The sequence below is a fragment of the Microcaecilia unicolor genome, chromosome 4 (genome assembly GCF_901765095.1).
Source record: "Microcaecilia unicolor chromosome 4, aMicUni1.1, whole genome shotgun sequence".
NCBI lineage: Eukaryota > Metazoa > Chordata > Amphibia > Gymnophiona > Siphonopidae > Microcaecilia > Microcaecilia unicolor.
In genome coordinates, this window is record NC_044034.1 from 145,244,264 (window position 1) to 145,269,573 (window position 25,310).

The 25,310-nt window shown below is 41.8% G+C and overlaps 1 protein-coding gene across 1 annotated transcript in view; it reads right to left on the bottom strand.

Annotated features, from left to right (window-relative positions):
- ANO3 (anoctamin 3) overlaps positions 1–25,310 on the bottom strand; it is a 397,666-nt gene that overhangs the window by 216,428 nt on the left and 155,928 nt on the right. Inside the window, exon 2 of the mRNA XM_030200697.1 lies at positions 3,374–3,568. Coding sequence (XP_030056557.1) covers positions 3,374–3,568 — 195 coding nt within the window. The remainder of the gene's footprint in view (positions 1–3,373; positions 3,569–25,310) is intronic.

Here is a 25,310-nt window from a genome sequence, read left to right on the forward strand (position 1 = left end):
ATCAAGCCCAGCATCCTGTTTCCAATAGTGGTCAATCCAGGTCACAAGTACCTGGCAAGATCCCAAAAAAGTACAATACATTTTATGCTGCTTATCCTAGAAATAAGCAGTGGATTGTCCTCAAGTCCATTTTAATAATGGTCTATGCACTTTTCCTTTAGGAAGCCATCCAAACCTTTTTTAAACCTTGCTAAGCTAACTGCTTTTACCACATTCTCTGGCAACAATTCCAGAGTTCAATTACACGCTGAGTGAAGAAATATTTTCTCTGATTTGTTTTAAATTTACTACTTTGTAGCTTCATTGTGTGCCCCCTAGTTCTAGTATTTTTGGAAAGATTAAACAGACGCTTCACATCTACCCGTTCAACTCCACTCATTATTTTATAGACCTCTATCATATCTCCCCTCAGCCTCCTTTTCTCCAAGCTGAAGAGCCCTAGCCACTTTAGCCTTTCCTCACAGGGAAGTCGTCCCATCCTCTTTATCATTTTTGTTGCCCTTTTCTGTACCGTTTCTAATTCCACTATATCTTTTTAAGATGCAGTGACCAGAATTGAGCATAATAATTGAGATACGGTCGCACCATGGAGCAATACAAAGGCATTACAATGTCCTCATTTTTGCTTTCCATTCCTTTCCTAATAATATCTAACAATCTATTTGCTTTCTTTGCCGCCACAGCACATTATGCAGAGGGTTTCAACATATCATCAACGACGACGCCTAGAGCCTAGTCAGTTAATCCTAATGTGAAACCTTGCATTACGGTTCCTCTTTCCCACATTTTTTTGTTACATTTGTACCCCATGCTTTCCCACTCATGGCAGGCTCAATGCGGCTTACATGGGGCAATGGAGGGTTAAGTGACTTGCCCAGAGTCACAAGGAGCTGACTGTGCCTGAAGTGGGAATCGAACTCAGTTCCTCAGTTCCCCAGGACCTAACCACTAGGCCACTCCTCCGCTCATCACTTTGCACTTGCTCACATTAAACGTTATCTGCCATTTGGATGCCCAGTATCTCAATCTCGTAAGGTCGGCTTGTAATTTTTCACAATCCTCTTGCGAATTAACAACTTTGAATAACTTTGTGTCGTCAGCAAATTTAATTACCTCACTAGTTACTCCCATCTCTAGATCATTTATAAATATGTTAAAAAGCAGTGGTCCCAGCACAGACCCCTGGGGAACCACACTATCTACTCTACCCTTCTCCATTGAGAATACTGACCATTTAACCCTACTCTGTTTTCTATCTTTTAACCAGTTTTTAATCCACAATAGGATACTACCTCCTATCCCATGACTCTCCAATTTCCTCTGGAGTCTTTCATGAGGTACTTAGTCAAATGCCTTTTCAAAATCCAGATACACAATATCAACTGGCTCATCAAAACACTGTCAGCAACCTTTGCAAGGAGTGGACTGTGACGCAGGAAGTGTGTTTGAACTTGTCATTTGCTTTTCAACAATTAAGAATCTGCTGACTCCTGATGAAGTAATTATGTCGAAACTTGGCTGAGTCAATTTTTAATAAAATTGCATGTGGCAAATCCATGATTGTTGTCTCCTTTTCTGGACCATCTCTGCTGTTAGTTGCTGATAGCTCAGATCATTCCAAGATTTAGGACATCTCTTAAAGGTTTATGATCCTTGATACTCTTCCAAATATCTTACACTGTCTTCCAAAATTCAATAGGAACACTGACAATGGTATGGAAAGAAAGCTTTGGCCTATTTTAAGAGTATAAACTTCCAAATACTATTACATTGTTTCTAGAAAGAAAAACAGAAATTCAGATGCTTCATCTTTCTCCACACTAGCTGGCTGTCTATTTTGCCTGCATTGACAATTTCCGAACCTAAACAGTAAGGTGTTAGATCCTCTGTTTGTTGCATTTCACCATTGTTGTTCCTACCTACTGTAAAGCATTATTTCTTAAAACATTCCTCCTTGATGTTTCCTAATTAAAAATTAACCACACACACTTAATTCATCTGAGCTTTAATGTTCTCGAGGGGCAATTCAGACCAGATTATGGAGGAAATGAAATCCATCAATCAAAGCTATTATGAAACTTCTATAAAAGTGTATTAGAACAGCAACAAAACTGAACAAAACACATGGTACATCTGTGTCTCTCTCACTTCTATAGCACTGAAAGATTTATAAGTTGAATGACTGATAGCTCATAGATTAGTAAAAGAAGAAATGTTCCAAGTGGGGATGCACAGCAAGGGTCTTAAAAGCTAACTCAAAAAGGACTCAAGATCCTCTTAAAATTAAGTCTTTGTTAAATTTTTGTCCTATATATAAAAAGATCCAACATGGCCATGTTTTGGCTAGTGCCTACGTCAGGGAGGCCAAACCCACTTCTGCTATAAACACCTACAGAACATGAAAATACAATTATCTTTTCAAACCTAAGATATATATAAATTAATAGGAGCATATTAACATTTTTGCTGTATATAAAAGTTTTTCCAAATCTATTCCCTTATAAAAATCTTTTATATATATCTATATTTTCACATATAAATATCTATCTATCAATAAAGTATATATTAGGGCAGCTGGTGAAAGAGCCAGGAATAAAACCCCAGGAATAAAACCTCACATTACACAGCAACTGGATAACGCAGAAACGCCCACTCTGCACTTATGACATGACCCCTCCAAAGAATATTTAGCAAAAATCATTAATGTGTGGATTAGTGCGTGCCAATAGGTAAAATACTTTAACGTATTTCAGTGGTAACCTGATGGCGTGTACTAACTACACATAAATCCCCAGATTCTATATATGACACCTAGAGATCCACGCCATTTCTATAACAATGTGCGCAATTTAACAAGCTTTACAAGCTAATGAGTACTGATAACAGCACTTAATCAATAATGAGCACTAATTGGCACTGATTAGCAATTAGGCTCACAACTCGCTAAGCATATTCTGTAATGATGTGCACCAAACTTCTAAAGTGTGCAGGCAAAAAGGGGCATGATTATGGGCAGGGAAATGGATGTTTTGTGGGCATTCTAAAATTTAAGCGCCTAGATATAGAATGTGTCCCAGTGCACCTAAATCTACGCACCCAGATTTACACCCTGTTTTCATTGGTGTAAATGGATGTGCGTAGATTTAGGTGCTGAAATATCAACTAAGTGTATTCTGTAATTGGTACCTATATTTAGGTGCTAATTATAGAATGCACTTAGTCGGCGCTAATTTCAGCTCCGCTTTTTTAGGTGCCATATATAGAATCTGCCCCTAAGTGCTTAATACCCTTTAGTAAAAGGGCTCCTTATTTTGCAATTATCGTGAATATAACTGTACAAACTAAACTTCTGTATAGTTAAAAATTACCTCACCTCGTTCACATTCTGCATTTATTTCAGGTGATTCTGCGCTGAGGGGCTGTGGTGAGATCCGATTGGGCTGAAGCAATGAAGAGAGTTTGCTCAGGTTCTGAGGATGTGTTTGGCTCTGGGCTAAGCATGGCATGCTTCTCCTAGAGGACTTTAATGAGTGTTCTTTACTCGTTTCACTTCTACTTGTATTCATACCTAAAAGGAAAAGATAGGAAACTAAGAAACTGCAAATTAAAGCTATATTTTCTAAATAACAGATGATCACCAAAACTCAACTGAACACAAAAGCTACCACTAACTTTTCTACTTCAAATCTATCTGTTCAAAAACTCTATGAATAACCATATGAACTATAGATGCCCTCTCCACATTGCACAGCACTATTGTAACTCAACCAAAACGTAAATTATAAGCCACTTTGAACCAAAATTTTTTTTGGATAATAGTAGGATACAAGAATGCATAAATAAATAAATAAATAAAGCACTTGCTCACAAATGTTCACATCAAAGAGCAAATTCACAAAGTATGCAAAAATCCTCATGGATGAGTAATTGTCTACTTGGGTATCATAATTCGCTTTTGATACAGAATGAGAACACACTGATAACATTTCTAAAACCGTGCCACAAAACTCAAACTATTAGGAGAATTCTCCCCCTAAATTACTATTTCAATGACATTTTACTATTTGAAGAAAATTCCACATTGTGGCCTATTTTGATTAAAGGGCTTTCTAGTGAAGCACACATAGAGGCATATTTTCAAAGAACTTAGACTTACAAAGTTACATAGGGGTCCTTTTACAAAGCTGCAGCAAAAGGGAGCCTGTGCTGGTGTCAGCATCTGTTTTTTACATGTGCTGAGGCCCCCTTATACCACACCGGGTAAAAGGCTGCTTTTTTAAAAAGAAATGGCCGCACGACCATTTCGGGGGGGGGAGTACTTACCGTCAGTGGCGTAGCCAGCATGGGGCCATGGGAGCATGGGCCCCCGTAGATTTGGCCCTGGCCCCAACCCGCCGGCGCCAACCCCCCCCCCCCTGCCACCAATGGCCGCCTATGGATGCCGCTGGGGAGGGGGGGGCAAAAATGTGCCCCCGCACCTTAGGCTCTGCCCCCCCCCCCGGCAAAGTCTGGCTACGCCGCCATCCATTGAGGTGTTGTTAAGGGCTACTGAGTTAAACCGGCCAGCAAACGGCACTGCCCGATTGCCACTGGGTAAACACCAGCGCTACAATAATAAAAATATTTTTGTAACACTGGAAATGGCATGAACTTGGGGGTGGGAACTACCATTGGCTGCTGCGGTAGCCTGGCGGTATTTCTGGTTTAGTTGATAAAGTTTGAAAAGCTGAATTTTACAACTGTATATGTTGCAATTCTTTTGACCTGGATCAATCAGAACCAGGATCAACCAGAACCAGGGCTGGGATCTGGCACCTTGAGCTTTCATTTCCAACTACCTGGGGCATTTTCTTTGGGTTTAGATCCCTCTAAAGGGTAACAGGGGGCACCTAGATGTGGGTACAGTGGGTTTCGGGTGGGTTTTGTAGGGCTCTCATTTACCACCACAAGTGTAACAGGTAGGGGGGGATGGGCCTGGGTCCGCCTGCCTGAAGTGCACTGCAGTATCCACTAAAAACTGCTCCAGGGACCTGCATAGTGCTGTGATGGAGCTGGGTATGACGTTTGAGGCTGGCATAGAGTCTGGCAAAAAAATGATTTTTAATTTTTTTTTGGGGGGGAGGGGGTTGATGACCACTGGGTGAGTAAGGGGAGGTGATCCCCGATTCCCTACGGTGGTCATCTGGTCAGTTCGGGCACCTTTTCAAGGCTTGGTCATGAAGAAAAAGGGACCAAGTAAAGTCGGCCAAATGCTCGTCAGGGCCACCCTTCTTTTTTCCATTATTGGTCGAGGACGCCCATCTGTTAACCACACCCCGGCCCGCCTTCGGTACACTGCCAACATGCCCCCCTTGAACTTTGGCCATCCCTGCGATGGAAAGCAGTTGAGGCTGACCAAAATTGGCTTTCGATTATGCCAATTTAACCGGCCCCGAGGGAAGGCCGCCCATCTCCCGATTTGTGTCGGAAGATGGGCGCCCTTCTCTTTCGAAAATGAGCTGGATAGAGGCATTCAAACAATAAATTGATATCGATATTGACTATTATTAGCCAGTAAAGGGTCATGGATTTGTTAAACCACCTTACTTGGTACAATCAAAATGGTTTACATTTCTATTATATGCAGGTTCTCTTATCTGTCTCTAGTGGACTCACAATCTAAGTTTTTATACCTTACATTGACTTTATAATGGCTTTTTTTGAATAGCTTTTCTTGGTAGTGATGCAAGATAACAGATATGCCATGGAACCTGCACCCAGCCAGGAGAATGAATTTTACTGAGAAACAATGGAGGGAATGCACAAGCCCTGGACCTCTGTAAGCACAACACTGCCTGCTGCTTTTTAAACATTTTCTTTTATCAAGCTTTTACATGCATAATCAAATAATGATCTTGCTCAGAACATTCTCTTAGGCTACTTAAGTGTATCTAAGAAACTGTAGATAAAAAAAATAACAAACAATAGATTCAACTCCATAAAAATGTCCATATTATATGCATGAATTCTTCTCAAAACATCCTGAAACAACCACATTATATTTAAAAAATGGAGAAGCAACAGTAAGCATCATGTAGACCAAAGTAATATTAAATTTGTGCAGGCTGGAATGGTTGATTCAGATGAATCAGAGATTGGGAGCTAATGAGCTGTTCTCCACTTAGAAAAGGAAACAGAGAGCTCAAAAATGTATCTGGCAGATGAATGCTTAACATTACAATTACAGGGGGACGAAGAAGAAAGGCCACAACTGCTAAACTCTCAACCTCGAGAAAATAAGCTGTTGTCTCTTTCTCTGCCAGAGACACAACCAGAGTGGCTGGAAGTACCATTCTGTTCTTATTTTCTTAGATATCTTCAACATGCCTGTCAAGTTCGGCAAATCAATGCTCGGGGAAGCTCTGTGCCACGTTCTTGCTTCCATCTCTTCTTCATATCAGTACAAAAGTAATAAAAGGCTTGAAGCTGGTGGGACAGCATTTGGGGTAACTTTCAAGATCTCCTGCATATCTTCTATACAAGTCACTTCTTGCTGCGACTTGGATCAGTGGAAAGCTGAGTAAACACAGGTTATATTTCCTCATGCCACTTTCTAACTACTTCATGTTAGTTTTCAAGAGAACATCTCCTTTAAAGATCAAAGCCTCCATATCCTAAGTCTCAATCAGCAGCTATATTAATAATTCATATTATTAATATAGCTGCTGATTGAGATTAATTCTTTCTCTTTCATGGGTCTGCAACTGAAGCAAAGTTTCTTTCAGCTTAGTAGAAGATCTCAATATCTGCCTAGACATGGATTTGCACAAGTCATCAATACTCTGCCATATAGTTTCTAGTAAGGTCTTTCTAGATTTAACTCAAAGGCCACAGGTCTACTAGTAGTCCAAAAAAGCTGAGTTGCAAAAATTATCTCCCAATATCACCTTGTACCTCAAATCCAGCCATGTCTTCTTTTGCTGGCGAAAGATTTCATTTTCCAGTCTTCCACATATGGCTCAACAGCACTCCCCATCCGTACCATTAACGGCCTTTTGCCCTTCAGAAAAGCACTGAAGAGCCATCTCTTCAAGATAACCTATCCTAACGATTCAATCTAACCAAAGTTTGCCCACATGATTCTTATTGATGATTGTTTATACATTGACCATGTTTCCCATTATCCTTATTGCTACCCCATATTCATTCCTCTCCATCTTCCTATGCCTACCTCCCAATGCTCATTTGCTTCTGCACCCAATTCCTCCTATGTTCTATTTACTTATCCGTTAACCACATTAATATTGCATTTACTACAAACTGTATATTCTTCTTACAACTTTGTAATTCTTTATATTGTTACTATGTAAGCCGCATTGAGCCTGCCATGTGTGGGAAAGCGCGGGGTACAAATGTAATAAATAAATAAATTGGAATCTCTGTAACAGTTGTGGCCCTCAAAGTAGCAGGTACTAAGCTGATATCATCTTCCAGCATCAGGGAAGGATGAATTATAAATCAAGGTGCCAATTCCCAGCGGTTGTGCCATCCTGTCTTCAGCATAGATCTCAGTGGTGCATGTCCAGAGACTTGCAACTGCAGCATTAAACACTCAGCATGCCATTGATAGGATCAGAAGACATGGGCCTAACAACTACTGTATACATTCTAACTTTCCCTTTGTGCATCACCATCATAGTCCATAAATAAATTTATAAAGCAGAACCAAATAGAGCTGCCATTGAGAGAGCAAGTGCCTAGGCCAATTTTGTTCCTTCCATTTTCATTTGTAGTAAGAGCTTTTAAGCATTTGTACTTACAATAGAAAGCCTGTGGTCATCAATCTATGAAATAAAGCATTTCAGTAATACAACATGGAAGCATTTCAGCATAGTTCTGAGGAGTCTGAACAACTGACACTCTTCTATTGCGTACATTGAGGTCAAATGAAATTGGATGACCTATTAAGCAGGGCCGCTAAAGCTGCATCTCCTCCTCTTTTTATGAATACATCTTTCTGCCAAGTCTTCTGCTACTTCTATCTGCATCTCTCTTTGTTTTCCATTTCATCCCTCCCTATCATAAGTATTTGTCAACATTGCTGTGCTAGATTTGGTGTAAAAGTGAGAATAATGTAAGTTATTCCTACTGTGCATTGCATCTGACAACTCCACAGCAAAGATCATAATAATGCACAGTCCTAATACCAGTGAAGTGATGTGGAAAGCTCAGCTTTCTCTCCTGTGTCATCTTTCACAGACAGACTATAAATTGTGTCAGTGGGAGCTCTTAAAACCAAGGTACATTTCAAGCAAAAAAAAAAAAAATTAGCACTTCAAAGTGCTTGTTTTCATAGAGAGTTCTTATTTTTATAGAGAACACAACTCTTACCCATTGGAGACACATTAATTCCTTTGTTAACATCTATATAAAGAATGGCTGAGGTCAGCATTCAGGAGTAGAGTGTCACATTTTCCAAAAGCAGGAACTAGGTTAGTGAGCCCTTGGGCCACTGCCGAGGAGCGGCAGTGGCCCAAGTGGCAGGCAAAACCACCCCACAACAGGAACAAAACAGAACTCAGATGGGAACAGCAAGATTTCACCTGCACTAGCCACCCTTCCCCAGGAGTTGAGCCTCTGGCTGTAGGCGGCCGACAAGACTTACAGGACAGGGCAGGAACTGGAAGCTGCAAGCAGCCACTAAAACAGGGAACAAACACTGACAAACATGAGACAGAACTGAAAGCTGCCAAGCAGCCACTGAACAAGAAACACAGACAAACAGAACTAAACACAAAAGACAGACAAGGAACAAGTCTAGGTAACAAACAATAACCCTAAGCTAAACTACACACAGACTAACTAGCATCAGACAAGGAACTAGAATAAAAACCAAGCTAGGCAGAAGTGCAAAAAGCACCAACAAACAAGGGCCTTAGGTGATGCAAAGGCAAAGCAGAGAGTTTCCAAATGGCTAATAAGCCCAGCAGCAGCTGAGATTCAAGCTGCAGCAATCACCAGGCAGCTACGGGTGCTGTGCAGACTCAAACAAGACAAGCAAGTCTGGCAATCCGGAAGATCTGGACTGGACTGGGCTGAAGTCTGGAACGAGAAACAGCACACAGACAATCCAATGCAGCCACCAGGCCTGGCCACCAGGGGGCGAGATGACTGAGAGCCTGAAACCAGGGCACGACCGTGACACAGAGGATGAAACAGGACTATCAAAACGGGAGCGGCAGACTGAAAATCTTTATTGAGGGACCAAAGAAAGACCTGACATGGGTCTGTGTTTTGGCGGATGAATCACCTACTTCAGGGGTCGTGAGCAAATGCTCTGTGGCCTGTCTCTTCAGGGGCACAAAGATTAGAATATGTCAGGGCATAGAGTGGCTGAAACGATTGCACAGGTCTTTCCTTCCCTCAAGTTACAGAGGCAAGAGTTGTATTGCACTTGCAAATATTTTTGTCTTGTTCCAATGTCTATACTTTGCCTGATATTGTACTAGTGCACTTTGACTCTTGACACAGGCATATTTGCTGAAACATGGCCCGTGTTGAGTTACGCATGCTTAATGAGGAAGTGTGGACCACTTCTTGGATATGCAATCAATATCTCTATATAATAATTGGTCACTCTGCTTCCCTGGATGGCTGGCTGGCTGGGTTCGTAACAGAATGCAAATGAGCTGACGTCAGCTCGCCTCCAGCGTTCCCTTCCCTCTCAGTGTCCCGCCCTCGCAGAAAGACGAAATGATATCAGAGGAGGGCGGGACACTGAGACGGAAGGCAATGGAAAGCTGGAGGTGATGCGAGCCGAGTCTGCTACTGCTGCGACCTAAGGTAACATGAATGGCTGAAAGGCAGGGAGGCAGGAAGGAGAAGAGGGCAGGAGAGAGGAGGGGAGAATTGCTGGACATGGATGGGAGGGGAGGGGAGGGGAGAATCACTGGACATGGATGGGAGGGGAAGGCATGGCAGAGGAGAATTGCTGGACATGGATTGGATGGGATGGGAGGGGAGAATCGCTGGACATGGAGGGGGGGCAGAATCGCAGGACATGGATGGGAGGGGAGAATCGCTGGACATGGAGGGGAGGGCAGGGGAGAGAGGAGAAATCGCTTAGACAAGAGCCTTCCTAGGGCCCGTTTCATTTTTCACGAAACGGGTTTTGTTGCTTGTAGACTATACTTTCATTGCTTGTCTCCTTGGACTTCCTCTTCTTCCTGCTTGTCATTTGATATCCCTGAAGATCCTTGTCTCATTTCTCTCAGTCATTTCTTTACAAGGAAGCACCTTTTCCTCAAAGGCAAATCACAAGAATTTCAGGGGCTCAGCAGGAGCTTCCACTCTTCTGAGTGCTTAAGCTGTTCTTGTTGAATTCCTGAGAAAGCAATTATGCAGTGATTTCTCAGGTCTATTTTTAACTGAGTTTGTTTTCTGCACAATGGTAATCACTAGGCAGTTGTTTTGTCTGTGCAGTCTGTGTTGGTTCACCGGAATCCGTATTATTGGCTAGTCATACAATGTAGGTCAGACAGGGTCTGCCCTTTGCAAATCTTATCAGTATGTCACAGGCTCTTTACCAATCAACATGACAAATTCTTGTTATGCTATGGAAGTGGAATACTTACTCCTGGCTCTCAGCAGTGATATGATATAAAAACAAAAGAGAACCACACTACACAGGCCGTGATTCAGTGGTAAAGCCCTCCTCAGGGGTCCTTCAGGTTTCTGAATGGAAATCCAGCCATAAGCAATTAAAAAACAAAAACCTCAGGATACTGCTTGAAAGGACTCCTGAAGAAGGCTTTGCTGCCGAAACACTGTCTGTGTAGAATCCACCTTAGTTCTTTGCTTTGCACCTGTCAGTCACCATTTTGAATACAAGTTTTGGCTTTATCATCTGTGGCCATCCCCACTTTTTGTGTTTTCCTCAGCAGTGACATGTCACCTGGGGCTAATTTAATATGAGGTGCCTACTATTATTCATGAAAATAAGTGCCTAAAAGGGATGCCTGTTATAAAGTAACATCCAGTGTAAATGTGCATGTGTTCATTTAATGATATGCACTTCCACTATGAAAGTGCACAAAGGCAGAGTTTGGGTGAGGTGCAGGTGAAGCGGAGAAGTGCACACACTGGGCTCGATATTGAAAGTGATTTAACCAGGCAGGAGAGGCTTCTGAATGATTAAAACACTTGTTCAGGGCTATTTGGTTATAGCCGCTGAATATCAACACTAACCGTCAAACTCAAAGTTGGCAATTTGGGGGGCTGTCCAGGGGCGGAGTTGGCACTTCTGTGGTTAAATATCGATACTCAGTACTTAATCGCCTAAGTTAACTGTAGAAATTGGACCACATAAAACTCAGTCCTAGCTTTCTCCAAAAAAACGGCCAAAAAAGCAAACAGGATGCTAGGAATTATTAGGAAAGGGTTGGTCAATAAGACCGAAAATACTATAATGCCTTTGTATCGCTCCATGGTGCATCCACACTTTGAGAGTTGTGTTCAGTTCTGGTCGCCGTATCTAAAGAAAGATATAGTGGAATTAGAAAAAGTTCAAAGAAGAGCGAACAAAATGATAAAGGGGATGGAACTCCTCTAGTATGAGGAAAAGCTAAAGAGATTAAGGCTCTTCAACTTGGAAGAGAGTTGGATGAAGGGAGATATGATTGAGATCTACAAAATCCTGAGTGGTGTAGAACGTGTAGAAATTAATCGATTTTTTACTCATTTCAAAAGTACAAAGACTATGGGACACTTGAGGAAGTTACATGGAAATACTTTTAAAACAAATAGGAGGAAATATTTTACCACTCAATGAATAACTAAGCTCTGGAACTCTTGCTGGAGAATTTGGTAACTGCAGTTAGCATATCTGGGTTTAAAAAAGATTTGGACAAATTCCTGGAGGAAAAGTCCATAGTCTGCTATTGAGACAGACATGGGAAGCAACTGCTTGCCTTGGGATTTGTAGTATGGAGTGTTGCCACGATTGGGGTTTCTGCCAGGTACTTGTGACCAGGCTTGGCCACTGTTTGGAAAACAGGATAGTGGGCTAGATGGACCATTAGTCTGACCCAGTATGGCTACTCATGTTCTTATGTTCACTTAGGCGGTTCAGTGCTGAATATTATACTTAACCAGGTACAGGATAACCAGCCGCAGAAACCCAGATATTCAATGTGGGTCCCCGGAAATGACCCGGTATTGAATATCCGGGCTTCAGGTCGGCTTTGGCCAAAAAAATGCTGGCCACTGCCGGCTGAATATTTACTCCATTGATTATAAAATACTACACGCATCTTTTTGCAGAATGTAGGTGTGGTCATTTATACATGATTGTGTCTTTAATTAAGGTGTAGGCTAATGTTTTATGAAGTAGGAGCCTACTTTTCTTTATAAAATAAGTCCATTGGGCCAGATTCCATATATGGTGTTTTAAAAAATCCACGCTGAACATATTTCTGCCTAAGCGTAATCTATAAGCAGGGCCTAGATTCAGATGCAGTATATAGAATATGCTTAGTCCATATCCTAGTGCCTAAAACTATGCACATCCATTTACACCAATGAAAATGTAGTGTAAACACCAGTGCATAGATTTAGGCACTAACGGCCATATTCTATAACAAAGCGTGTAATGTTTAGAACACCCACCAAATGCCCTGCCTATAACCACACCCCTTTTTGCCTCCACACATTAAAATTTAGGAGCAGAGCATTACAGAAAATGCATAGGGAGTTATGCAAGTAAATTCTAATTGTTCCCAATTAGTGCTCGTTATTGCTTGTTAAGTGCCGTTAACAACATTGATTTGCTTGTTAAACCAATTAAGTTACACATGTTGTTATAAAATATGTTTAGATGTCAGGGCAGAACATTTGGCATTATACAAAATCCAGCGGATTTTGGGTGCCTTAAACTAGGTGTCTGGTTATAAAACTACCCTCCTGAGGTTAACAGAAATGTCTATTGTTTCAGGTTTTACCACAATTTGTTTTGACAGAACCAATGTCGCAGGCTGTTCAACATTTCAATTACACAAAATGTAAAAGTGAAAGTAGTTTTAAAAATGTGAAACTGCTGATGCAGAAGGCAATAATGCCACTTTAAGATGCTATATTGTATGCTAAAGCACATTGGCTTTCATTCTGCAGCTATGAGCAAAGGATAATTTAAAATGACAAGAAGGGAAGATTGATATCTAACCATTGGGTCTAATTGCGTGAAATCTTGTTACAACACTGCAGTCTTAACACAACAATTCTGGTTAACTTTGCAATTTGACACAGCTGAATCACCAGCAGTGGTGGCCCTAGTATTAGGCCAGCTGAGGTGGGGGCCTCAGGAGGCACTCTCCCCTTCCCTCCTCAACTCTCTTCCCTACATTTACCTTATTTTTTTTTTCTTTTCCAAAAGGCAGCAGTGGCAGTGATTCCCATAGGCTGCCCTGCCGCTGGCACATGCCTCTTCTCCTTACTGCAGCCTGCCTCTTGACATAACTTCCTGTTTTCTCAGAGACAGGACACAGTCAAGGTTGCCAGATGGGCGGTTATCCCGCCCAATTGGGCAGCTTTCCGCGACCCACTGTGGGAAATTTTCGACCACTACGGGTCGCGGTTTTTTGGGCAGCTTCGCGTTCGGTTGGACGGGTTTTGTTTTGTTCTTTGGCTGCGGTTTTCGCAGTGTGGGGGGCGTGGTTAATGCTGTAGGGGTGGAGCTGGTGACGAAGGGGTGGAGCTGGTGACGTAGGGGGTGGAGCTGTGAACGTGGGGGTGAAGCTGTGAACGTGGGGTGGAGCTGTGAACATCGGGGTGGAGCTGTGAACATCGGGGGCGGGGGTGTGCGGTTTTGGGCGGGTTTAGAACTGGTTTGGGGTGGGAAAAATTATTTAAATCTGGCAATCCTGGACGCAGTAGAATGAAGAGGTCAGTGCCGGTGGCAGGGCAGCCTATGGGAATCACTGCCACCTTTTGGAAAAGAAAAAAATAAGGTAAATTCAGCGAAGAAGGTTGAGGAGGGAAGGGGGGAAATGCTAGACCAGGCAGGAGTGGGGGTGGGGATGGCATCTCAACCCTGCCTCAAGTGGCAGATTGCCTTGGGTCGCCCCTGATCACCAGATATCTCCTCCTCTGCCTTTCAGCCTCTTTCTTCTTTTCCATCCTATACTAACAACAAAGCAGGTGCTTTGGATACTTTTGTAACCCAAACAGAAACTGAGAAACAAAACAGCAAGTCCCTATTAAACGCAATTAAACCTGGACATTCACCTTCTAATTTTATAAATTTGGGCACACAATTTTGCAACTAAATTATAAAATAACAGCTAACTTAATTGTTTAAGTGGGTGCTAATTGGCTTTAACTGCCATTAATGACCATTGAGTGGCACCAATTTGCAGTTATGCGGCTAACTGCACTTAAGCGTATATTCTAAAAAACATAGACCTTAAGTTCTATAAAGGGAGAATGTCATGCACTTACATATTAAGGGCCGGATTCTGAATAGGGCATCTTAAATGTATGTATGCCAGAATAATGTACAAAGTGCTATTCTATAAACCGCGTCTACAGTAAGACGTGGTTTATAGAACAACGCATATGCCAGGGGAACACACATACATTTAGGTATGGCCATTTATGCTACTGAGAAAGTCTGGTGTAAATACTCATGCCCAAATGTAAATATGTTCCCCCAAATTCTATAACAATGCACGTAAATGTGATTGAGACTCCTGACACGTCTACACTCCTCCCATGGCTACACCCCCTTTTCAGCTATGCACATTGGAATTTACACATGCCTCTTTTTAGAATATGCCTAAAACAAAGCGTGTGTAAATTCCAATTATTGGCAATCAGTGATGATAATTGGTTGCGATTGGCCATTTATCATGACTAATTGGCTCATTACTCAACTGAGTAGTGCATGTAAATTGGCCATACACACAATTTAACATGCACCACTTGCTTTGCCTTATTTAGAATCTGGGGGTAAGTTTATAGAATACTGGCAGTTATTACTACTACTACTACTACTTATCATTTCTAAAGTGCTACTAGACGTACGCAGCACTGTGCGTCTAAATACCATCAATTGCAGTTATGCGTGCAATTGATGGTATTTATGCGCAAGCATTTCCACCAGACTTTTATTTATTTATTAAAACTTATAGACCACATAATCTACAATTCTAAGTGGTTAACAACATGGCGTAAATACTTGTGCCAAAGTTAGGTGCTCAAATACCAACTTACGCTGGTATTTCTTTATTGGTTTTAGCTCCCAATCATGCTGTTTTAGAATACTTGATTAGTGTTCTGTTCTTTTGCGCTTAACTTTTGATGCCCTTTCGTGAATCTACCCCTCAGTAGTTTCATTTCATTTATTGTCATTCATATACTGTTCTTATTCAGAGTGGAACACAAATAGTACTTCTACTACTTATCATTTCTATAGCGCTACTAGACGTGTAGTGCTGCACACTTGAACAATCTAATCAGGACAGACAAATAGTACAAATAAGGGATAAGGGAATTACTTACGGTGGGAATGATAAAACAGACATGGGTACCATACAATTGAACAGGGATTAGGAGTTAAAAGCAGCCTCAAAAAGTTGGGCTTTTAGCCTAGATTTGAAGATGGCCAGAGATGGAGCTTGATGTACTGGCTCAGGAAGTCTATTCCAGGCATATGGCGTAGCAAGATAAAAGGAATGGAGTTTGGAGTTGGCAGTGGAGGAGAAGGGTACAGATAAGAGAGATTTACTCAATGAACGGAGTTCCCAGGAGGAGTGTAGGGAGAGATAAGAGTAGAGAGGTATTCAAGAGCTGCAGAGTGAATGCACTTGTAAGTCAATAAGAGGAGTTTAAACTGTATGCAGAAATGGATAGCGAGCCAATAACTGTTGGCATGTATTCCTTGTAGCTAATTTCCAAAGAGAAACTGGTGAGCTATCCCTACGTTGCACACTGAAGTCCAAAAAGAAACATTTGAGCATGTAATCTCATTTGTTGCGACAACTACGCTGGCTTCCTGTGGCGCAAATAATTACATTCAAACTGCTGTTGTTAGTTTAATTGGGATTACATCAGGATTCTTGTTTTTTACTTATAACACACTGCAACGCTATGTGCCACCTAGGCAATTGCGTTCAGTAAATGCTTGTATACTTGTACTGAATTTAAGACATTTGCGCTTGAGCATTTCAAGGACTGGCACGGTTTCTGTAGCAGGCCCTATTGAGTGGAATAAGCTGCCCTTAGCACTGAAGTCACAGCAGTATATCACATTCTTTAAATCGATGCTGAAATGTTATTTGCTAAGTTAAACCTAGGAACTGCCATGATTTGTCTGTGACCTTTTGATCTCATTTATGCTGCATATTTGTGTTTGGTGCTTGTGTTTAGTTGTTTGTTGAATGCATTTCAATTGTTTGTGTTGATTTGTTACCCGCCTTGGATAAAGGTGTATACGGTGTGTGGAAAGCTGGAAGAATGTGGCTTGATTCTTACCCTGCAGTTTTGAGATAAGTGCTTTTCTATACTTTCATCATTAACCAATAAGGGGCATTGAACGTTGAAAAACAGCAAGGACTGTAGTATAATGATATAAATGATAAAAAACTGATAAAAGAAATAGAAAAAAAGTGTATTGGAAGGTTTTTGCCAGTGATGAAGAGGAGATCTTTTGGATCATTTCAGCTACAGTGGTGGAAATAAGTATTTGATCCCTTGCTGATTTTGTAAGTTTGCCCACTGACAAAGACATGAGCAGCCCATAATTGAAGGGTAGGTTATTGGTAACAGTGAGAGATAGCACATCACAAATTAAATCCGGAAAATCACATTGTGGAAAGTATATGAATTTATTTGCATTCTGCAGAGGGAAATAAGTATTTGATCCCCCACCAACCAGTAAGAGATCTGGCCCCTACAGACCAGGTAGATGCTCCAAATCAACTCGTTACCTGCATGACAGACAGATGTCGGCAATGGTCACCTGTATGAAAGACACCTGTCCACAGACTCAGTGAATCAGTCAGACTCTAACCTCTACAAAATGGCCAAGAGCAAGGAGCTGTCTAAGGATGTCAGGGACAAGATCATACACCTGCACAAGGCTGGAATGGGCTACAAAACCATCAGTAAGACGCTGGGCGAGAAGGAGACAACTGTTGGTACCATAGTAAGAAAATGGAAGAAGTACAAAATGACTGTCAATCAACAAAGATCTGGGGCTCCACGCAAAATCTCACCTCGTGGGGTATCCTTGATCATGAGGAAGGTCAGAAATCAGCCTACAACTACAAGGGGGGAACTTGTCAATGATCTCAAGGCAGCTGGGACCACTGTCACCACGAAAACCATTGGTAACACATTACGACATAACGGATTGCAATCCTGCAGTGCCCGCAAGGTCCCCCTGCTCCGGAAGGCACATGTGACGGCCCGTCTGAAGTTTGCCAGTGAACACCTGGATGATGCCGAGAGTGATTGGGAGAAGGTGCTGTGGTCAGATGAGACAAAAATTGAGCTCTTTGGCATGAACTCAACTCGCCGTGTTTGGAGGAAGAGAAATGCTGCCTATGACCCAAAGAACACCGTCCCCACTGTCAAGCATGGAGGTGGAAATGTTATGTTTTGGGGGTGTTTCTCTGCTAAGGGCACAGGACTACTTCACTGCATCAATGGGAGAATGGATGGGGCCATGTACCGTACAATTCTGAGTGACAACCTCCTTCCCTCCGCCAGGGCCTTAAAAATGGGTCGTGGCTGGGTCTTCCAGCACGACAATGACCCAAAACATACAGCCAAGGCAACAAAGGAGTGGCTCAGGAAGAAGCACATTAGGGTCATGGAGTGGCCTAGCCAGTCACCAGACCTTAATCCCATTGAAAACTTATGGAGGGAGCTGAAGCTGCGAGTTGCCAAGCGACAGCCCAGAACTCTTAATGATTTAGAGATGATCTGCAAAGAGGAGTGGACCAAAATTCCTCCTGACATGTGTGCAAACCTCATCATCAACTACAGAAGACGTCTGACCGCTGTGCTTGCCAACAAGGGTTTTGCCACCAAGTATTAGGTCTTGTTTGCCAGAGGGATTAAATACTTATTTCCCTCTGCAGAATGCAAATAAATTCATATACTTTCCACAATGTGATTTTCCGGATTTAATTTGTGATGTGCTATCTCTCACTGTTACCAATAACCTACCCTTCAATTATGGGCTGCTCATGTCTTTGTCAGTGGGCAAACTTACAAAATCAGCAAGGGATCAAATACTTATTTCCACCACTGTATATAAATCTGTTGGTTTTGAGCTCTTTGAGGTTTTTCCTTCCTTTTTTACAAAAATTGTGATTTAGTTATTTTTCATTGATGGGATTACTTTGTGTTTGTTTTATCTCTAGCGATTTTGTAATTCCACATCCTATTTTTTTGTTGTTGTAAATAATAAAAACATAAAACAAACATAACAATCTTGCAAGGTATTATTATGAATGCACATCCCATTGTCTCTGATCATTCCCCAAATCTACCTGTGTATCCAGAGAACCATTCCATTAAAATGTCCTCCAGGAATTTCTTCTCCTCTCCTACATATTGTATATGTGCCTAGTAAATCATCGTGAAATATATGAATAAATAAATTCTGCATTTCATCTCTGGACTAATGGTGCTGGATATTATGAAACACAAATCAATATTTAATTAGAGCTCGCCAGAGAACCTAGATTGAAAAGACACATATCATAATGATCTGAGATATTCAACAAGTGGCTGCACAACATATTTAAAGAAATTTGGAACAGGAAGTGTGTCAAGGGCAGAGATTATGGGCTCCAAAGGAATGTGTTACATATGAATTACCACTATATGATCACTAGAGGTGTGACTAGAAAATGTATCTGTGTTTCAATTTTATGGTTTCATTTGTAATTTTATTACATTTATTTAAAAAAAAATTTTTTAAGGAAAATGCAAAGCAAAACAACATAGAAAAAATTATTTTACTAAGCTGTGCTAAAAAATGGCCTGTGGGTTTCACGCACCCTGAGGCCACTTTTAGCCTGGCTTTAAAATGGCCCAAATTTATTAATATTTTCCATTAAATTAGCGTGTGGCCATTAGCAGGGGATCCCTTACTGCCACCTATTTTGTAGGCAGTAGAAGCTCCTGTGCTAATTGGCCAGTGTGCGCCAATGCCCCCACACACTAACTGATTAGCGAGGGCATGCCTACTCTCTGCCTCCAATCATACCTCCGCACTAAAAAATAAAGGGCCCTGTTTGCTATGCTGGCTATAGGCATGCTAGTGTTTTTAGCGCACGCTAACATTAGAGACATCCAGAGGAATAAATGGGTGTCTCTAACATTAAATTAGCATGCTCTAAAAATGCTAGCGCACATTAGTAAGCAGGGCCCATAATCTATTTTTAGCACGTGGGAAGCACACACCAATTCCAAAACTACTGTGGGACACCTGAGCACATCCTGCAGTACTGCCTTTTTAACCTGAGGTAAGCATGCACCAGTGCTTACCTCAGCTTAGTAAAAGGACCCCCATTTATTTGTTTAAAAATGTATATCCCACATATCTGCAATTCTAGGCAGGTTACCAAAATACATTCATAATATAAGTACACAAAATCACATAAAATAGACATAAGTATACCATCAAAATATCACTGCTAAATTAAATATCTGAACCCTACCTCAACATACTGGGCCCTGTTTACGAAGCTGCATTATAGGCACATTAACATCTTTAACATGCATTAACCATGTACGCATATGCCTACAATATCCCTATAGGTGCCTACATGGTTAGCACGCGCGCTAATTGTAGGTGCATTAAAAATGATAATGTGCCTTAGTAAACAGGGCCCTAAGAAATTTTTATAGGGTCTTTTACTAAAGGTTAGCTTGAATTAGCTGCAGCAGGGCCCATTTTATTCCTCTGTGCCCTGCTGCAGATAACTCCAGCTAATCTTTAGTAAAAGAACCCCCTAGGGAGGAAAGAAACAAAAGGAATTAATTGTACAAATGCTGGTCTGAACAAATGTGCCTTGAGCTGCTTGTGAAATGTACTTGTTATTGCAATCCGCCTCAGTTTAACAACAATGCCAGTACTATTTGTTACAGCTGCACTGGCAGGGCAGGATTATCCTTGCACTGTAAGGATCCCCCTACCACCATTTGATGGTGTAAAAGGATCAAGTCTGGGAAGATTCAGAATAGTGTCAAGAGGCTTTTTCTTGGGAAGGCGTAATTTTAAAATGAAATTAATAAATGTTTCATGATAAAAGACACAAAATCTCCTGTTTTGTTTCCAGTAAGAGCACATTCCTAATGATGTCATCTTCATCAGCAGCTATTCTCAGATTTATTCAGATATCTCAGCTGTAGATAGAGTAGCCTTAAAGACGTGTGGGTAAGGATATATGGATATCTCTGAGTCATGATATTCCATGTCTTAGAGATATCCAGCTCTCTTTAAAAATCTGAATTTGCTAACCATTGAATATTGTCCTATGAATGAATAATTTAAGAGTCACAGAAAGAAATGTGGGGCCCAATATTCAAAGCGATATAGTGGCTGCTAATATTCATTAGCTCTTAACTGGCTGGGGTCCTTTTACTAAGGTGCGCTGAAAAATTGCCTGTGCTATTGTAGGCGCATGTTTTGGATACACACAGATCCATTTTTCAGCGTAGGCAGTAATGGTCAATGCATGTACAATGCCAAATACCACCCGGTTAGTGCCGTGCGCTGGAAAATTAAAAATATTTTTTGGCGTATGAAGCGGACACACGTAAAATATGAAATTACTGCCCGGGCCACGCAGTAGCCAGGCAGTAGTTCAAAACTGACGCGTGTTGGATGCGTGCAGGTGCCTACGTGGCTTACAGGCTTATTTTTGAAAGCGATCGCCGGGCATCTTCCGACATAAATCGGGAGATGGCTGGCGATCTCTCAAAAGCAGCGAAATCGGTATAATCGAAAGCTACTTTTTTGACACCATCGCCACTTTCCCGTCGCCGAGCCAGCGAAAGTTCATGGGGGCATGTTGGCGGCGTAGCGAAGGCGGGACATGGGCAGGCATGGGTGTGGCTACCAGATGGCTGGCTTTTGCGGATAATGGGGAAAAAAAGCAGCGTTAATCAGTATTTCGCCGGGGTTACTTGGTCCTTTTATTTTCACGACCAAGCCTCAAAAAAGTGCCCCAACTCACCAGATGACCACCGGAGGGAATGGGGGATGACCTCCCCGTACTCCCCCAGTGGTCACCAACCCCCTCCCACACTAAAAAAATAAAAATAAAAACCTTTTTGCCAGCCTGTATGCCAGCCTCAAATGTCATACCCAGCTCCCTGACAGCAATATGCAGGTCCCTGGAATAGTTTTTGTTGGTTGCAGTGGACTTCAGGCAGGCAGACCCAGGCCCATCCCCCCTACCTGTTACACTTGTGGTGGTAAGTGTTGAGCCCTCCAACCCCCCCCCCAAAAAAAAAACCCACTTTACCCACATGTAGGTGCCCCTCTTCACCCATAAGGACTATGGCAGTGGTGTAGAGTTGTGGGGAGTGGGTTTTGGGGGAGATTTGGGGGGGGGGGGCTCAGCACCCAAGGTAAGGGAGCTATGCACCTGGGAGGTATTTGTATATATTTTTTTAATGTTTAGAAGTGCCCCCTAGGGTGCCCGGTTGGTGTCCTGGCATGTCAGGTGGACCAGTGCACTACAAATACTGGCTCCTCCCATGACCAAATGCCTTGGATTTCACCGGGTTTGAGATGGCCGGCATTTTTTCCATTATCGCTGAAAAACAAAAACGGCCATCTCAAACCCGGCGAACACTGGCATTTGGCCGGGCCAAACCGTATTATCGAAAGAAAAGATTTTTGATAATACGGTTATGGCCAGCTGTTGCGCCACCACCAAAATAGATCGCTGGCGATCTATTGTGCCAGCGCCGTTCGATTATGCCCCTCTTAGTAAAAGGGCCCCCTAAGCGCCTCTGAATATTGCAGATAGCGCCTAATTTAAAGCTGGTTATGGTGGAGACATTCCAGGGCTGGAGTCAGCACTTGGCTGCTTAAGTCCTGAACTTCAGTCCTATTTTTATGCGCTAGCCCATGGCCGCTTAAGTACTGAATATTGACTTAAGTTGCTATGTGTTAGCCGGCTTAAAAATAACTGGATATTCAAAACCAAAGCCTGCACAGGTCCTGCCTTTGAATATCTGTGAATAACGGCGTTGGCAGTGAGCAAAACACTCACTGCCTGATGGCTGAATATTACGCAGGCACGTGAATAACAAGTGCCCCCACTCCTCCCTTGTACAGCTGCAGGAAAAGGAGAGGCATCCATGAACAGATTGAAAACTGCCGCTCTGGGCATGCATTTCCTCTGATAATCTACAGATGTCCCTAGGATCACCCCCTCACCCCCTTTTAATGCAGCTAAAACATAACATGCATTGTAAACCGTCACGAGTAACTTTTAGATGCTCAAAGTGTAATTTCCATGTGCAGTAGCAATAATTAATGCAATGAGAAAACATTTATCTATGCAGAGAAGCTGCTTTAAAACCCCAAAGCACAAAAGTATAGTTCAATATACAGGTTCTGTGAACTCACTGGCTTAGATACTGTTCAAGTAAGCTCTCATTTCCTAAGAGAATGGAAGCTTTTAACATGCACAGTTAAAAATACACAGCAGAGAAACAGGTTACCTGCTTCAGCTTGGCAGCTGGATATTGTGTTTTGCACGACAGCTATTTTTCTCTTTATTGCAAGAGCTTTGAGGCTTGTAGAACTTCTGACAAAATTGTATTATTGCTAGACAACCAGATCTGGGCACAGCAACAATGGAGCTAAAAAGACTGAAAGCACAGAGAGGCAGGGCAACGCTCTCCAGAGGTGAAACCACTGAAGAAGTTTTGCTGCCCCAATTCTACAGAGAGAAGGAACACCTCAGCTTTCTTTGGGGCAATGATCCGCCGTGCATACTGCACAGAAATGTTTGTTTTCTACTTAAAGATGGGCCAGTTCAAAACCTGAGATCAATGGGTACATGGTAACTTGATGACTAGTCAGTTTGGGGCTTTGTACAAATAGAGTTTTCTAACGGCTAAATTCAATGATATCAAGAGTTCTGCTCTCTTCACCGACATAATGAAAAAAGGGTTACCGTACCTTGCATTAACCATATAGCACATTTTTAGACTGCATATTTTGATTGGCTTATTAAAATTTAGAAATAAAAAGCAAGAGAAACATAAAAGGCATGCTGATACACCCACATTAGAGAACATATTGCCTACAGTGTCTCTATCTTGAGCTCGAGTAATGCCAGCACTTTCTCTTATTAAAAATATTAGTCAGAAAACTATGTACCTGTAGAAGCCAGCAGCAGCTCTTCCACAAGTGATCGTAGGAACGATGATTTTCTCTCTGCTTTACACTGCTAGATTCTGCCTGTGTGTCAGGATCTCACAACCTACTTTAGAGCAGAATTCTATGACTTCATTTCTCCTCTGCATTGTCCCCTGACAACCTCCACCATCGGTTTCAGCATCACGGGGAGGGAGAGAGAGAGATCCTCTCACTTGGTGACAAAGATCCACAAACAGAGAAGCCTTAATGAAATCTTCCTCCCCACCTGGGACACCACCGAGAACTACATGGAAAATCTGAGAAGGGAAAGTGGTAAGAGGACCTACAGCAGACAGTGTAAATCAGGCATTCTGCCAGTTAGAGTGGAAGCAGTCCCTGAAACAAATCAGCTAAGAGATCAGTGGGATGATTGTACTCTGATTTCAAAACAGCATGAAATAACCTTCACAGAGTGGCAATTAAAATTCCTGAATAGCGGACTGAAATAACCTGCACAGAGAGACACATAATCCAGAATAAAGGACTGAAATAACCTGCACAGAGCTGCAATTATAATCCTGAATAAAACTCTGAAAAAACCTACACAGAGCGACAATTATAATCTAGAATAAAGGCCTGAAATAGATAAAATCCAGAATAAAGGATTGAAATTGCCTGCAGAGAGAGGCATCATAATCCTGAATAAAGGCCTGAAATAACATGAATAGCGTGGCAGTTAAAATCCAGAATAAAGGACCAAAATGACTGGCATAGTGCAACAGTTATAATCCTGAATAATGACATGAAAAAACCTGCACAGAGTGCCAATTATAATCCTGAATAAGGGTCTGAAATAACCTACACAGAGCGACAATTATAATCCAGAATAAAGGCCTAAAATAACCTGTACAGAGCGACAGTTATAAACCTGAATAAAGGCATCCTATAACTTGCACCAAACAGCAATTATAATTTATAATAAAGGTCTGAAATAAATACACGTATAATCCAGAATAAAAATTGAAATAACCTACATAGAGAGACACATGATCCAGAATAAGGAATCACAAAAGAGAGGGTAATACAGCATACAAGCATACAATATAAACAAGGAAAAGCAACACTGGGCCTTCAAGAAAGAGACAATGGCAGTCCTTTATTGTGAAAAATTGCCAGCCACCACTGAGCGTTTGTTCAATCCTACCAGACGCTGTCTGTGTGAAAACTGCCAGGATTGAACAAATGCTCAGTGGTGGCTGGCAATTTGCTCAGACTATCTGAACATTCCTGCTCATATATTGTGAAGACACACTTTGACCCCTGAGGCAGGCACTTGTGCGCCAAAACATGGCCCGTGTCGAGTCTTTTTCACAATAAAGGACTGCCGTTGTCTCTTTCTTGAAGGTCCAGTGTTGCTTTTTCCAGAATAAGGAATGAAATAACCTGCATAGGGTGACAGTAATAACCCAGTATAAAGGACTGAAATAACTTTGCTAGAGTGTCAGTTATAATCCTGAATAAAGGAGTGTTGCAGGTGAAGGAGTCACTTTGACCCCTCTGTTTCATTTTCTTCATCCAGTTTGGTGTTTATGTTATTTAAAAATATATATATTAAAAAAAACTTAACGAGCTCACTATCATTTGCCTCACTTTTCATTAGTGAAGCCCCAACCAGCAGTTTCAACAAAAGAGTCTTGTGAAAATGGAGCCGGGCTTGCTGGCCGTTGAAAATTTGCATCTCCTCTTCCCATCAGCAGAACTGGTTTTCAAATCCTCTAATTCTACTATGAAACAATTAATGAACATACGTAGACCTTTGCTTCTGCACTTATTTAGATCTGGTTGAGATTCAGCTAAAATCTAATAAAGCAGCAAGGTCCTGAAGGTTTTAGATAAAAGAAGGAAAGAAAAAAAAGCAGAAGCGAACAGGGCCTGC